The 16,085-nt window shown below is 34.2% G+C and overlaps 2 protein-coding genes across 2 annotated transcripts; both read left to right on the forward strand.

Moving 5' to 3' along the window:
- The first annotated feature begins 629 nt into the window (after positions 1–629).
- LOC113760164 (probable carboxylesterase 12) lies at positions 630–1,717 on the forward strand. The gene has a single exon (XM_027302732.1). It carries the CDS (start codon positions 630–632, stop codon positions 1,617–1,619), a length of 990 nt encoding a protein of 329 aa, XP_027158533.1. The 3' UTR covers positions 1,620–1,717.
- Positions 1,718–14,363: 12,646 nt separating this feature from the next.
- On the forward strand, positions 14,364–15,344 carry LOC113760166 (probable carboxylesterase 12). Its single transcript, XM_027302736.1, has one exon. The coding sequence runs from the start codon at positions 14,364–14,366 to the stop codon at positions 15,342–15,344; it is 981 nt and encodes a 326-aa protein (XP_027158537.1).
- The last annotated feature ends 741 nt before the right edge of the window (positions 15,345–16,085 follow it).

Consider the following 16,085-nt stretch of genomic DNA (forward strand, 5'->3'; position numbering starts at 1 on the left):
GATTGACAAGGTGGGAATGATTGTAATTAGGAAGATAAAAAAAAATTAGAAAGGGGGGGGGGTCAAAGAAGATTATATGTGTGGAACTAATTGCTTACATGAAAGGCAATTGCTTCCTCCGTCCTGAATTGTTTGTCGCATTTTGGAGTTCCAACTTTTTAATAATAGTGATTTGATGGTGCTACTAATAGATTTGTTTCCAAAGTTACTCTCAAAAATTTAAATTTGAATTTAGTATAAAATATAGATAAATGAAGGGATAATATTGAAAAAGGAGACCAAAAATAATTCTGACTTTGATAAAATGATAAACATTTTGAAACATTTTAAAATGAAAAGCACAATACTTTTAATGGGACGAATGATTTGAGCGATGTTAATAAATTTGTTTTAAAGTTGTCTTCCAAAATCGAAAATAGAAAGCGCGACACTTGTGAAAAAGAGAGAATTATTAGAATCTACCCCACGGCCTTGATTTTTATTTTACTGTTTGGTTGGGACCCCAGCATCTTCATTATTCAATCCTTTAACTTGCGTTTATGAAACCTTTCACCGGCTTTCGGCTATATATTGTTCTCATTCCTGAAATCCCTCCCTAGAGCGCCCTCTCCTTTGTCCACCGTCTAACAATGGCCTCAAAGTCAAATGAGATACTTCATGAATTCTCTCCCTTAATGCAAGTATACAAGGACGGCCGGGTGGAAAGATTAGTCGGGAAAGACGTTGTAGCTGCATCAGTGGATCAAGAAACCGGTGTTGAATCCAAAGATGTACAAATTTCACAAGAACTGGACATCTCTGCACGGCTTTACCTGCCCAAAAAAGCCAAACACGGAACAAAACTTCCTCTTCTGGTCTACTTCCATGGAGGAGGCTTTTTCGTCGAATCCGCCTTCTCCCCTTTTTATCATACGTACCTCAATGCAGTGGTTGCAGAAGCTGATGTTGTAGCAGTTTCAGTAAACTATCGCCTCGCTCCCGAGCACCCTTTACCTACTGCTTATGAAGATTCTTGGATTGCACTCCAATGGGTCGCTTCTCATTCAAACGGGGAGGGTCCTGAGACATGGCTCAGGGGATATGCCGATTTTGATCGGGTGTTTCTTGGTGGGGATAGCGCTGGTGGTAACATAGCACACAACATGGCCTTAAAGATCGGGCTGGAAAAGCTGAAAGGTGTCAATGTTGAAGGGATTTTTCTCAATTGTCCTTATTTTTGGGGGAAAGAGCCAGTTGGTAGTGAAGCCACAAGATTGGAGAAAAAGGGACACCTTGAGGCCAGTTCTTTTTTGTGTAGGTCCTATGTTGAGGCCACTTGGCATTTTGTTTACCCAAATACCACAGGGCTAGACGATCCATTGCTGAATCCTGTGATGGAACCAAATCTATCCAGGCTAGGCTGCAGAAGGGTGCTGGTCTGTGTTGCTGAGAAAGATATTTTGAAGGATAGGGGATGGTTTTACAAAGAAGCATTGGAGAAGAGCGAGTGGGCCGGAGATGTGGAGGTTGTGGAGGTTGCAGGGGAAGATCATGTCTTCAATCTGTTCTTTCCCAAGGGAGAAAATGCTCTGTCTTTGCTGAAAAAGTTGGCCAGTTTCATCAATGGGAATGGGGTGTAGATGCATCTTGTGAGTTTTAAGTGGATATATAACCACTTTGATTAGCGTCATTTCCTGGATGATTTATGTGTCTATTGAAAGTTCAATTCAATCTTGAGAATAAAAAGCTTTGCCATACACAAGTTCTTGCTTTTCAACATAAATGGACCAGCAAGGTAGCTTTGGTAATTAACCTTTTTGCATCTCCTACTACGAGCCAGAAAATTTTTTTTTTTTTGGAAGTAATCACTATTCGATGTTGAGATATAAATGATAATAAGTAATGTATACCTAGGGAAAGTTCAAAATTCAAAGATATCCCTAGGAAAGTCAATTATTCAACTTCTCTGTTTATAAAATTACCCAAACAAAATGAATGCGAAAAAAAAAAAAGAAAGATCCCACCACCACCCTCCACCGCCCCACCTAACTGGCTGCCATCTCCCTTTTCCTCCTCTTTCCCCTCCTCCCTCCACTCGCTCTTCGCCTCCTCCCGCCATTGACTTCGCCATTAGATGGTGAAATAAGTGTTATGTTGGGAACTATTGCAATCAATTGCTTAAACCACACGGTTGGGAATCGTTTCAATCAAATGGCCTAAACTACATGCGGGGTTTACAATCACAGTTAGGGGTCAAGAGTTTGATTTTGACTTTAAATTTTAGTTTGAGGCCTTAAGAGAGAGGAGGAGAAAACCTAATTGGTCTCTATTATATTTTTCTCAACAAAAAAGAATAGAAAAAGTATTATGTCTCCCAAAGCCAAAGGGCTTCAAATGGATTTCAAGGAGAATTCGGCCAAAAAATTTAAGAAGGGCAAGACAACAATTCATGCAATTCTTGGTTGGTTAGTGGTAAGTTTCATGATCTACTAAAAAACAAAAAGTTTCATGATCTACTAGTGATATACAATAGCCGCTTCATGAGTAATGCTTCAAATGTGGCACCTAGCTAGATATACCAATGTCTGCTTGATGAATAATGCTTCAAATGTGGCGCCTAGCTAGCTACCGTGGTCAATGACCTTGAAGATATCGAAGAAAGGTCTCTCTCTCTCTCTCTATTTTTTTTGGTAATTAAAAGTTTAAATAAATTTGATTCTAATCACCATCATGACTTAGGATATGCTCCCAAAATCATATGTTACTTATCAGGATTCTTATAGGTCGTCCATCAATACCATTCTTATATCAATAGTAACACTCAAACACATATTTTTTAATGAAAGAATGACTTGTTATTATCAATTGAGCCAACTTATTTATTAGTCATGCATCTTCTGTTAGCCAGCTAGACCCGCCAAGAAATCAAGGCAATTTGGACTGCTATATATGGAGCGTTCAAACAAACTTTAGCCGCTGGCTGTACGAGTCTACACTCTACAGTGCCCTCATAACTTATTGCATTAGGTTCAGTTCGGCACTGTTTCGCACCTCACCAATTAACACAAAGGCTTTTTTGTACCAAAACACCAAGACGTACTTCGATCAGAGAATTTACTTGTCGGTAAAATTTAGAAAACGTGACCCTGAATAAAGAAGTAGCGCAAAAATTACATTAACTTTCTGCTGTCTATTACGAGTCCACTGGAAATAGCTTTTCTAGACATGGAACTTACTCCTATTTTTTTTTGTTCAACTAATCAATAACTACTTACTAATACAAGTTAGTTGAGTTAGTAAGAATGGACGATACTTCTTCATAAAAGGTTGTGTATTCGAATGTAAGAATTGTGTTGATGGATGATCTATAAAAATTTTTATAAACAGCCACAAGAGCATATCTAACCTGTAGTACTGATCGAAATCGAATCAATCCAAATTTTTTCTAAAAAAAAAAATAACTACTTAAGATGCTAAGATTACATTTCTTGCATTCCTTATTGTACTTTGAAATTAATTGTTATTTGAGCAGCATTAGTAGGGGTTGGTTAAATTCATATCGTGTCCCTGATATCTCAAAGCACAAGTACTGTGTATTTAATTTGCAAGAGGCCAATTTGGAGTTTGTGAGACTTAGAGTCTGTTTGTTTCGACTGAAAAGATTTTCCAGAAAATATTTTTCGTGATTTCGGCTGTTTGGTTCAATTTAGCACTGAGAAAATGATTTCTCTTGCAAAATCTTTTCCATAAGTGAGTGTAAACTAACTTCACTTATAAACTTACTGAAGTTATTTTCAACCCTCTAATCCTTTCCCTTTTGTCCTTAGTTACATTCATCAGCATAAGAAATAAAAAGGCCATAGGAAATAGTTCAAGTGGGATTGTCCGATATCTTTCGGCAAAACATCATTAATACCTGTATTCATCATTCCATGTTATTCCTCCTCTCACAGAAACGCAATCCAACCTATCGCACATCCCATTGCATCTGCGTCGGACTTACAGAAACAATTAAGCTCTACAGAAATAGGGAGGATTTAGAGAGACAAAACAAGGAGAGTGGCGGCATAAAGAAAGAAGAGATCTCAGAGGAACTTTTATAGGAGGAAGAAAGTCTTTTAAGATTGGCCACGGAGGAGAGAGATGAACTAATTCTATATATCACCAACAATGTCCAACTTTTGTTTTGGAAATTTCAATCCGAGATCTTCTAGATCTTTGAAAGAATTTTAGCAATAAAAATATTCTTGTGAGAGTTGGTTTTATTTCGTTGTCATCTTCTGTGGAGGCCAATTGTGGATTTGTCCACCTCGGCACCGTTTTAGGGAGTAAGGGAGCCTATACTCCCTGGTGGTGCTTGGAGGGGGGCCTCCCCAGGATTCGAACCCTTGACCTTAAAGGTTCTTGGGTTGAAGTCCTGGTACCCATTGAGCTACTTAGCCCAATGGGTACCAGGATTTCAACCCGAGAACCTTTAAGGTCAAGGGTTCAAATCCTGGGGAGGCCTTTTCTGGGGAGGCCCCCCTCCAAGCACCACCAGGGAGTTCAGGCTCCCCTGTTTTTTGTGGTGGAGACGAGAGAGCAATGGCGGAGACGGCCGACGGGAGAGGATTTCTTGATAGGGTGAGGAATTGAATTAATTACTCATGAGGACAAATGTTTTCCAAAAGTAACCAAACAGATGAAAATTAGAAAGAAAACAAAACTTTTTTCCAGAAAAAGACTTCCAATGAAATTATTTTCCCAAAGAAAATATTTTACATCTGACCTTATTGAAAGGTCATGTCAATTACTGTTGTCCCTTTATAATTTCTTTCTATGGTAAATTCGTGCTTAATTTTCTTCTTCTTCTCCTCTATTTTTTGCCCCTTTGGATTCAGGTTCTGTTTGAGGCTGGCCACACAAATGATAAGGATACGTAGCTCACCAGCTATATAAATATTATTCCAATTTCATATGACCTTTTTTTTAAAAAAAATATTTTAGAGTTGTTCGTATTTATTCTTTTGTAATTGGGAACGTGTGTTATGATGTTATCGTACCCAGTTTTGTTTCTAAATTCTAAAAGTATGATAGTACTGGAAGGATCATCGAGAGAATATTTTTTTTTTTTTTTTTGGGTATGAGACATTGACCAAGATATTCTGACGAAATCAAAGCAATATTTAACATCATGACGACCAAAGTACATGCTAAATCAGTTAACATAAGAAGAAGGAATTTAGAATTTTTCAGCAATTAAGTAAATTAGCTTCTTCGTAATACATGTGTCAAATAATTGCTGAGTCGAAATAGAGGGATTGCACCCATTGCGTTGTACGAGTAATACTTAACCAGTATCTATCTCGTGCATTAGCATGGAATATTTTTTTATTCGATTAATTGTGAACCAATAAATAATCCATTAAAAATATTTTTACATACTATTCATATTTACATCAAATAAAATTAAGTATTATTTTTTTTACCTGACAGTGTATAGATTGTTAGTTTTGGATGAATGACAATTATATAAAATTTAAATTTGAAATCCAATTTTTGCACGTATTATGGATCCAACGGTGTACTGTATACACTGTTAGTATATTTAAGATTTATTCAAAAATTAATGTATCTTAAAACTACCATATTAGTTCTTATAAACTTTATATGTAAATTTATACAATGCGATAATTTTCATTAAATAGTATAATACATAAAAGAGAAAAAGAAATAACATGTATTCTTGGAGATGGTCTTTAGATTTTCTCATGATAATACAAATACTTAAATTTCATTTTTTATTCAAGATGAAAAAAAAGTAGATATCTATCTTTACATTAATAATTTATTACTTCTTATCAAACAAATGAATTTACCAATGTAACATTTAACTATGTACTAAACAAAGTTACCATATATGGATAAAAGAATAATTTACATTTATTGAATGAGACAAAAGTTGTTAGAAGAGAGAGAAATTATAATTGGAGGAGAGTTAGAAGCAAAAATGGGTAAAACCCAAATTTCCATTAACTCATTAATTTTTTTTCAAATTTTTTCTATAAAAAGAAGTCAATATTATTAATAGACAAGTTTGAAATTGTCTAGCACGATTTGCTTAAGAACAAAAGTTGATTTGACAAGTTGCAATAATGACATAAAATACACAAAACATGTTACGGATATATCTGATTTAAAAAATCATTAGATTAAACATAGTTACAAAACAAAAAAGATTACACTATCAATTACAAGCCATCATATCTAGCCAATTGCACGAGTTGCTCCATAAATATCTGTGCATGTCTATTCCATTAGATATGCTATCCAACTAGTTTAAATTCAAAACTGATGTTGAGATCTAATAAGAAGATTTAAAAAATTCCAGATCTAACATAGAGACGAAGACCTAAAAAATTCCAAATCTAACATATAAATAAAAAAAAACTTTTAGATCTAAGAAAAACAACAAAAAACTAAAACAAACATACACTAGAATAGTTTAGGAGAGAAGAAAACTCCCACTAAAATACGGCTAATTACTTAGAATATTGATAAAGAAAAAGAAATGTCAGACACTTATGATTCTGACAGGAGTGTGGTATCAATCTATTGACACAGTCCGGCACCTGACATAATTTTTTTTTTTAAAAGATCACTTTTTTTAAAACAAAAAAAAACATTTTCAGGGGAGCCAGCTGTATGTCTGCCTGCCGATAGAATTGAAGTGGGCACCCCACGTGCATGAAAGAAAGAGGCGTAAGCGATGGAAGATGGGACGGCTGGAGAGCATCCAAGTAACTTGAGCCGCTCCCTGTAGTTTCCCCTCCCATCTTGCCTTATTGCAGCTTTGCTTTCTTTGTTTGCTCTATTTTCTTTTCTTTCCTTTTTTAAAAAATCGTTCAAAATGTCCCTCGCATTTTATAAAATAATTTTTTTCGTCCCTCACTTTTAAAAATATAATTTTACGTCCCTTACAAATTCACATTGGTCAAATTTAATCCCTACCTAGGTTTCCGACTAGTTTTTTGGTCGGAATTCACCACGTGTCTTGCACGTGATCACATTTTAAGGGTAAAATTATCAAATCAAATTTTATATAATTCAATTCATAATCCCTCACATTTCATAAAATAAAATTTTTTGTCCCTTACATTTCACAAAATGAATTTTTTCATCCTTCACATTTTTCAAAATGAATTTTTCATCTTTTATTGATCATGTGTGTGAATAATTTTTTTTTAAATCTATGTATATATCTATTTGATTTCACCTGAACAGTACGAATAGCATGAGAAATCAAATAGAGATATATATTACATACTATTCATACTACTCAAGTGAAATCAAATAGATATATACATAGGTTTAAAAAAATTGTTAGTTTTTCACTTATATTCATTTTCTTTTACTCGAAATTTGAAAATAAAGAAGACATTTAATCCTAAATATTATCAAGTGTTTATATCAAATTAAATTTGGATTGAAAAAGTAAACAAAAGAAATAAATGATTGGCACTTTCAAATTTTAAAACAATCACAAGGCAAGTAATTTAACTGTTGGTCTTAAAAGTGTCGAGTAGAAATTACAGATTTAAACTGAAATTTGTTAGCACAATTATAGAATTTGAGTTAGGACCCATTAATTAGATGATCTTATTATGCAATTCAATAAATAAATTATTACCAAAAGAGAAAGGTTACAAATATTGAATAGGTTCAAATGGTGAAATCATATAAATATATACATGGGTTTCAAACAAAATTATTAGTTTTAAACCTCTATATATATATCTATTGAATAGCATGTGTATAACTACGATTAGCATGTTTAGCTGAAATCCAATAAAGATAAATTACGTGTTATTCATACTATTCAGGTAAAATCAAATATACATATACGTGGGTTTTCTGAAATGTCAAAAACAAAACAATTTATTTTATAAAATGTTAGGGACGTAAAAATTCATTTTGTGAAATGTGAGGAACTATGAATCAGATTATGTAAAAATTTAATTTGATAATTTTGCCCTTAAAAAATGATTACATGCAAGTCACATGGTAGATTCTGATTAAAAACTAGTCGGAAATCTAGGTAGGGACTAAATTTGATCAATGTGAATTTGTAAGGGACGAAAAATTACACTTTTAAAAATAAAGAACTAAAAAAATCATCTTGTAAAATGTGAGGGACGTTTTGAACGATTTTTCCTTCCTTTTTTTTTCCCGGTCCATCCAAACTCCAAAGTGCGCCGTCCTCCCTTCCCTTCTGAGCTCTTTAACAATACATAAATTGCGGCACCGCTGGCTGCAATAGTAATATATTTCACTTCTCCATTTTCAGCGGCCACTTCGATACCGTGTTCCAAGCAAAGGAAGCCAGCCTGCTTTTGTACTATGCTCCGAACAATTTCCTTTTTAGTTATTTATTGTTTTTGGAGATTAATTTCCATTTAGCAAGAAGCATAAAAAGCAAAGCAAGTGAAGACGGATTGCTCCGAAGGACGGAACACGAGCTACCGGCTACCCAAATTCTAAATCTTAATTTTTTTTTCACCTTAAAATATAATTTTGGAAATTTTTTTTTATTTTTAATTATTTGTCCTCCTCCAAATAATTTTAAAAATATATTACATTAATTTGACAGTTTATATGCATAAATACATATGTATTTCGCACTCTCGGATTAAAATTTTTTGTTCTGTCCAGATTTTTGTGGTCCCAATTGTGGCTAATTACTCAGAATACTGACAAAAAAAAATTTTTAACATGTGTTTCTGTAACATTACTATTGACATTAATAATGTTTTCTACCCTTCTTTTTTTTTTTCACCTTAAATGTTTGTCCCTAATTCTTGAATCCCAGTTTGGAAGCCTCCTTTTTTTTTTTTAAGGCATGGAAGCCCCCCAGTCACCTTCCTCCTTTCCCTTTCTCTGGCTTCCTGCTTTCTTGCGATTAGGATATACACCTACTGAAAATAACTAGGCAATTGAATGGCGGCAGTTTTTTTTTTTTAACCTTTTCAGTCGCTGCCGGGCAGTGTCAGCCCGACAGCACTAGCACAAATTTTAAAAAAAAAAAATTTATTCACAGCCCCGCAGCTACTATTCCCTTCTTTTTTTTTTAATTTGGTTCAGCCCGGCAGCAATAGTTTTGTATGCACCCACTATCAGACCAATATATGTCCGATTTTTTTTTTAGACAATATTTTGAGTAATTAGCCCTAAAATACTTTAGAAAAGGTTTTATTAAATATAAAATAAAAGGATTAATCTTTCCTATACTGATAGTGTATACATTGTTAGTGTTGGATGAATGACAAATATGTAAAATTTGAATTTAAAATTCAACTTTTACATATATGTTATAGATCCAACCATGATAGTGTATACACTATCAATATAAGAAAGATTTATTCAAAACAAAAACAGAGAGAGAGAAAGAGACCTTGACTTGACGTCAAAATCTCCCTCCTATGGAGAAAGCATAGTGGAGAGAAGGTTGTTTGGGTTTTTTTCAATTAAGCATGCCATTTAGGAGAATAAAAATAGTTGATTAAAATAAATACTTTCATATATATATATATGTATATATCGTATTAGGTCTGGTCCTAGAAAATTGACCAACAAGAATAATAGAGTTCTTGACAATTCAATAATGACAATAATAAAACAGAGAAATCAAACCGAGAAATACGAAATTTACGTGGCTCGTCCAATTAACATACATCCACGGGTGAAGGGGTAGCAGATTTACTATAACTGAAAGAGAGTACAAACGAGAGAGTACAAAACCCTAGAAAATAATTCTTAGGTTCAAAAGGCATCTAAAATTAAAAACACAAAAGAACCTAAATATCACTAAATGCTTAATGGCCCAAAGGCCTATGATTTGCTCTTTTGGTTTGATACCAAACCAAAACTCCTCTCAGATTGGGGTGCCGGTCCTCCAAAACTCTCTTGGACTGGTGCACATAGCACTTGGTCTAGTGCCCTTAACACAATTAAACTCACTTAAGTCCACTATATTTGTAACTATCAAGAGGAGATACTTCTTTATAAAAGTTTCGATTTGGAATACAAAAACACACTCAACAAATCTCTACTTTAGGATGTATTCAATATCGGTAAATAGCAAACAAATAACAAACAAACTCCACCTTTTCCATAAAAGTCCCAATGAATTTCAACGAACCATAATGAGCCACTAACGAACCAAGATGCAAAAGGCTCAACAGGTCCCAACGGGCCAAATCTCACAAAAGGTTCAACAGATCCCAACAGTTTTAAAACCATAAACATAGTAATCTTGCTCCACCTTCTTTTCAAAACCCTCAATGAGTTCTAATGGACCAAATAACTCTTCTTCAAAACCCAAGTAAACTCCAATTAAAATTTTTTCTTCACTTTCTGTAGCATTCAAAACCTATTATTGTCATCAAGACCCCAAAATCTAACCATGACCCAAAACCTAAAACTTTGATACCAATTTGTTAGGTCTGATCCCAGAAAATTGACCAACGAGAATAATAGGGTTCTTGACAACTCAATAATGACAATAATAAAACAGATAAATCAAATAGAGAAACATGAAATTTATGTGGTTCGATCCAATTGACTTACGTCCACGGATGAAGGGATAACAGATTTACTAGAATAGAAAGAGAGTACAAAAGAAATAGTACAAAACCTTAAAAAATAATTCTTAACCTCAAAAGGCACCTAAAATTGAAAACACAAAAGAACCTAAATATCATTAAATATTTAATGGTCCAAAGGCCCATGATTTGCTCTTTTGGTTTGATGCTAAACCAAAACTCCTTTCAAATTGGGGCGCGAGCCCCCAAAAATTCTCTTGAACTGGTGCACATGACACTTGGGTTGTTGCCTTTAGCATAATTGAACTCACTTTAAGTCCACTATATTTATAACTACTAAAAGAAGATACTTCTTTACGAAAGTTTCAATGTATGATACAAAGACACACTCAATATATAGTTGTATAAAAATGACATCTATATGGGAGTTGGACTGATAATCATTTATGGAACCAATTCAAACGTTCAAGTAAGACAGATTGTGTATCACATAAAAAATCCGAGGGCAAAAAGGAGGCGACAAAATTATTTCATGACTGATAGTAAGAAGACATGTAAAGCAAGTCACCGAATTACTGTACCACATTATAGGTTTAGTCGTGCATGCCTTAAACTGGTGCAGCAGGTTGTATTGGCGGTGGATGTTGGGTTGGTAGTAGCGTAGGATTTAGCGATGCTTTGCGGCTTGAGCCAACTAGATAGGAAATTGGTTACTGGGTGGTTGTTTTTCTTTTCAGATCTTTTAAGAATTGAGTGAAACTACAAAGTTAGTTTGTGGACCTTGGTGGACTACTTCAGTTGCAACTTTTAGTTATGATGTGTAATGATTTATTTGGATGACTTTTAGTTGCAAGTTTTAGTCATGACACGTGCATGGCTTTAAACAGCATAATCTTGCGCTTTCCTTAACAACCAAAAATTTTTTTTCAAGGAACTTTGAGGAGGAAATCAATTAACAACAGTGACCTTGTTAATAATCTTTACAAACAAGAAATACATACATGATGGTTTCTACGAAAAAGGTCCTAATGACTCGTCGTTTTATTTTTTTACTCCCATTGACTTGGCATAAAAAAGGCCTCCAATGTTTTCAGAAATTCATGGTTTGTTGAAATTGATTATGCGTCTCTCCCTTTTGTAATCAAGTTTCTTAGCGTCCCAAAACTGAAGGAACAAAATGCAGATAATGATCTGGGTAAAAACTGAGATAAATAGAAGGTGCATTTTTGAGCACTAAATATTCGTAGACAGTTGAGACGAAGTTCATAATCTATGAATAGGGTGTTTCCATTATGTAATAGAATACGTAATAGATACAAATCTTTATTATGCAGGTGTAAATAAGAGATTTTGAGTTTAAGATCTCTCGCTTATAAAAAAAATAAAGATAATAAATCTAGAGAACTTTAGAAGAAACCCTTGAATGCACTCAAGGAAACGTTGATGAATTCAAGTGAGAACTCACGAAATTTAAATTGCTAAAAAATGCTCATTAATTGGTGGAAATTATTTCAATTGCGTAAATGAACCTTCAAAGGTAAACAATTATTAGTCAACACATGCGAGTGCCATGTAATAAAAATTTAATTATTAGTTAAACTAATTTATGAAAATTAAGTTATGCTTGTAAAAAATAATTCTTTTAACAATATAATCACATTTTAGAGGTAAGATTATAGATTTTATGTCATTCTTTTCTCTAAATAGCTATAGTTATAATTAGTTACCATAACCATAAGCAATTAATGTATCAAATTTAGGTGTAATGACATTTGGTGGTCGTATAATGATGGGTTCTTCTAATAGTGTCTAGTGCATACTCGTTGATATCTAACATAATATGTGAACGCATATACTAAAAATTAATAACTTTCTGTGCACATATATATTTTTCTCGATTTAACGTCACTTTTTCAAAAAATTAACACCTTAAAATGAACATATAGTGATTATATCTGATTATTTGGAGGTAAAAATGAAAAAAATAAAGAGTGACCAACAAAAAAAATTTTTTGGGAACACCAAGAACGCATAGATGTCTTACATACAGGAAAGATGAAAAGCTCTACGATGACCTTTCTTTAGCCATGAAAATTCTAGATGTAGTTTTTTTTACAAGAAGTTTGGGGTTGAAGATTAATTTGGTTAAATTGACTGTCTTATTATGCATGTTCATGTCCCCAAAACTTGGGTTGGCTGGTACGTGCATTACCGAGTGGTACATTAGTCGTAGGAGTAAACTGTGATTTATGCCTATAATGCCCATGTCCCAATGTTTTATGACAAATCCGAATTCCCTCTTGATATTCAATTATTTTCGGTTTTCCATTTCCTATTCTTGTTTTTTTTCCCATCTATTTCTTTACTCTCTCTTCTTATGTTTGTTGTTATATTTTTCCTCCTTTTTCTGACCATTCTCTCTTGCTACTAATACACAATCACATTACTATTATTAATTGATTACTCATATGAATAATCTTACTTTTTGAAATCACACATGCTTTATTGAGGTGTTTGAGCAAAACTTGACTAGTGAGATTTCACGTGAAACTTTGTCATTGATCCTGAATCAAATACTAAACACGTTTAAGTAATTGTTTCGGACTGATATAAGATTTTTTAAATTTACTTTACCTACAACTACCACCAATGCTAACCTTTGGAAGAGACGGAGGGACGAAAAGTTCCGGCGGCAGAATTAAATATTGAGATAGGAAAAACGTTTTTAATCAACGAATGGGCGGCTAAGAATTAATTGTAGTTTAATATAGCTAAACATGAAATTTATTTTAAATATAACTAAACTACTTGTTTATTCTCTTTGTTTATCCCTATTTTGGTTCCTATCTAATATAACTCATAAACAAATAAACACTCACGCTGTTCTTTAAACTCTCAACCAAACAGAAGTTTCTTATGTGTTTGTGACTCTTAAAGTGACACAGTTTGTTTGCGGTGCAACTATTCTTACTTCTTGAAAATAGCAAGATTATACACATTATACGTTTGAGTAGAAATAAGCAAGAATTTATAACCATAAGTTTGAAAATTGTGGACGATTTTCAACCATTAACGCTATATTTACACGACGAACTCAATAGTTAACTTTAAATGCATCCCGATAGAAATAAATTATGCGATTAAATTCTCAATCAAACATTATTCTTCTATCCCTAAATTTGAGATATTTTCACCCTTACAGAATGGATACTATTGAAGATTTTAAGTGTCAAATAGTGGAGAAAAAGTTGGATTGAGTTGAATGATAAGGCATGAGTGATTGTAATTAGGAACTTAAAAGAAATTAGAAAAAAAGGGATGCCAAAGAAGATTATATGTATGGAACTAATTGCTTACGTGAAAGGCAATTACTCCCTTCGTCCCGAATGATTTGTTGTATTTTGGGATTTCAACTTTTAACAATAGTGATTTGACGGTGATATTAATAGATTTGTTTCCAAAGTTGCTCTCCAAAATTTAAATTTGAATTTAAAATGAAATATAGATAAAGATAGGAATATCATTGAAAGAGGAAACCAAAAATAGTTCTGAATTTGATAAGATGATAAATATTTTGAGATATTTTCAAATAAAAAGCATGACAGTTTTAATAATGGGAGGGAGAGAATTATTAGTATCTACCCCACAACCTTTTATTTTAGTGTTTGGTTGGGACCCCAGCATCTTGTTTATTCAATCCTTTAACTTGGGTTTATGAAAGCTTTCCCGGGCATTCGGCTATATATTGTTCTCATTCCTGAAATCCCTCCCAAGCGCGCCCTCTCACTTGTACACCTTCTAACAATGGCCTCAAACTCAACTGAGATACTCCACGAATTCTCTCCCTTAATGCGAGTATACAAGGGCGGCAGGGTGGAAAGATTAGCAGGGAAAGACATTGTAGCTGCATCAGTGGATCAAGAAACCGGTGTTGAATCCAAAGATGTGCAAATTTCACCAGAACTGGACATCTCTGGAAGGCTTTACCTGCCCAAGAAAGCCAAACAGGGAACAAAACTTCCTCTTCTGGTCTACTTCCATGGAGGAGGCTTTTTCGTCGAATCCGCCTTCTCCCCTTTTTATCATACGTACCTCAATGCAGTAGTTGCAGAAGCTGATGTTGTAGCAGTTTCAGTAAACTATCGCCTCGCTCCCGAGCACCCTTTACCGACTGCTTTTGAGGATTCTTGGATTGCACTCCAATGGGTCGCTTCGCATTTAAACGGGGAGGGTCCTGAGGCATGGCTCAGGGGCTATGCTGATTTTGATCGGGTGTTTCTTGGTGGGGATAGCGCTGGTGGTAACATAGCACACAACATGGCCTTAAAGGTCGGGCTGGAGAAGCTGAAAGGTGTCAATGTTGAAGGGATTTTTCTCAATTGTCCTTATTTTTGGGGCAAAGAGCCAGTTGGTAGTGAAGCCACAAGATTGGAGAAAAAGGGACATCTTTCTTTTTGGGATAAGTCCTATGTTGAGGCCGCTTGGCATTTTGTTTACCCAAATACCACAGGGCTAGATGATCCATTGCTGAATCCTGTGATGGAACCAAATCTTTCCAGGCTAGGCTGCAGAAGGGTGCTGGTCTGTGTTGCTGAGCAAGATATTTTGAAGGATAGGGGATGGTTTTACAAAGAAGCATTGGAGAAGAGTGAGTGGGCTGGAGATGTGGAGGTTGTGGATGTTGCAGGGGAAGATCATGTCTTCAATCTCTTCTTTCCCAAGGGAGAAAATGCTCTGTCTTTGCTGAAAAAGTTGGCTAGTTTCATCGGAAGGAATGGGGTGTAGATGCATCTTGTGAGTTTTAAGTGGATTATTAAAAAGGCCTTAATGTCAAGACAAGCTTCCTTTTAGACGATGGCCAATTATTATTATTAACGATTCCAGACTGAGGTTGTAATGCTTTCAAAATACATATACATTATCTTTTAGCCTAGTATCATCCCACAATTAGAATGCATAAGCTAAGCTAGTGATAGGTCAAGTCAATTATTGTTGTCCCTTTATAATTTCTTTCTATATTAAATTCGTGCTTAATTTTCTTCTTCTTCTCTATTTTTTCCCCTTTGGATTTAGGTTCTATTTGAGGCTGGGCACACAATGATAAAGACACGTAGCTGGCCAGCTATATAAATATTTATTCCAATTTCATATGACCTTTTTTTTTAATTTTTCTTAGTTGTTCGTATTTATTCTTTTGTAATTGGGAACGTGTGTTATGATGTTATCGTACCTAGTTTTGTTTCTGAATTCTAAAAGTATGATAGTACCGGAAGGATAATCGACAGAATATTCTTTTTCTTCTGTATGAAACATTGACCAAGATATTTTGAAGAAATAAAAACAATATTTAACATCATGACGACAAAAGTATGTGCTACATTAGTTAACACAAGAAGAAGGAATTTAGAATTTTTCTGCAATTAATTAAATTAGATTATAGATTCTTGGTACTACATGTGTCAAATAGTTGGTGAGTTGAAATAGAGGGATTGCACCATTAGCACGGAATATTTTTTATTCGATTAA

The sequence above is a fragment of the Coffea eugenioides genome, chromosome 2, assembly GCF_003713205.1.
Source record: "Coffea eugenioides isolate CCC68of chromosome 2, Ceug_1.0, whole genome shotgun sequence".
Classification (NCBI taxonomy): domain Eukaryota; kingdom Viridiplantae; phylum Streptophyta; class Magnoliopsida; order Gentianales; family Rubiaceae; genus Coffea; species Coffea eugenioides.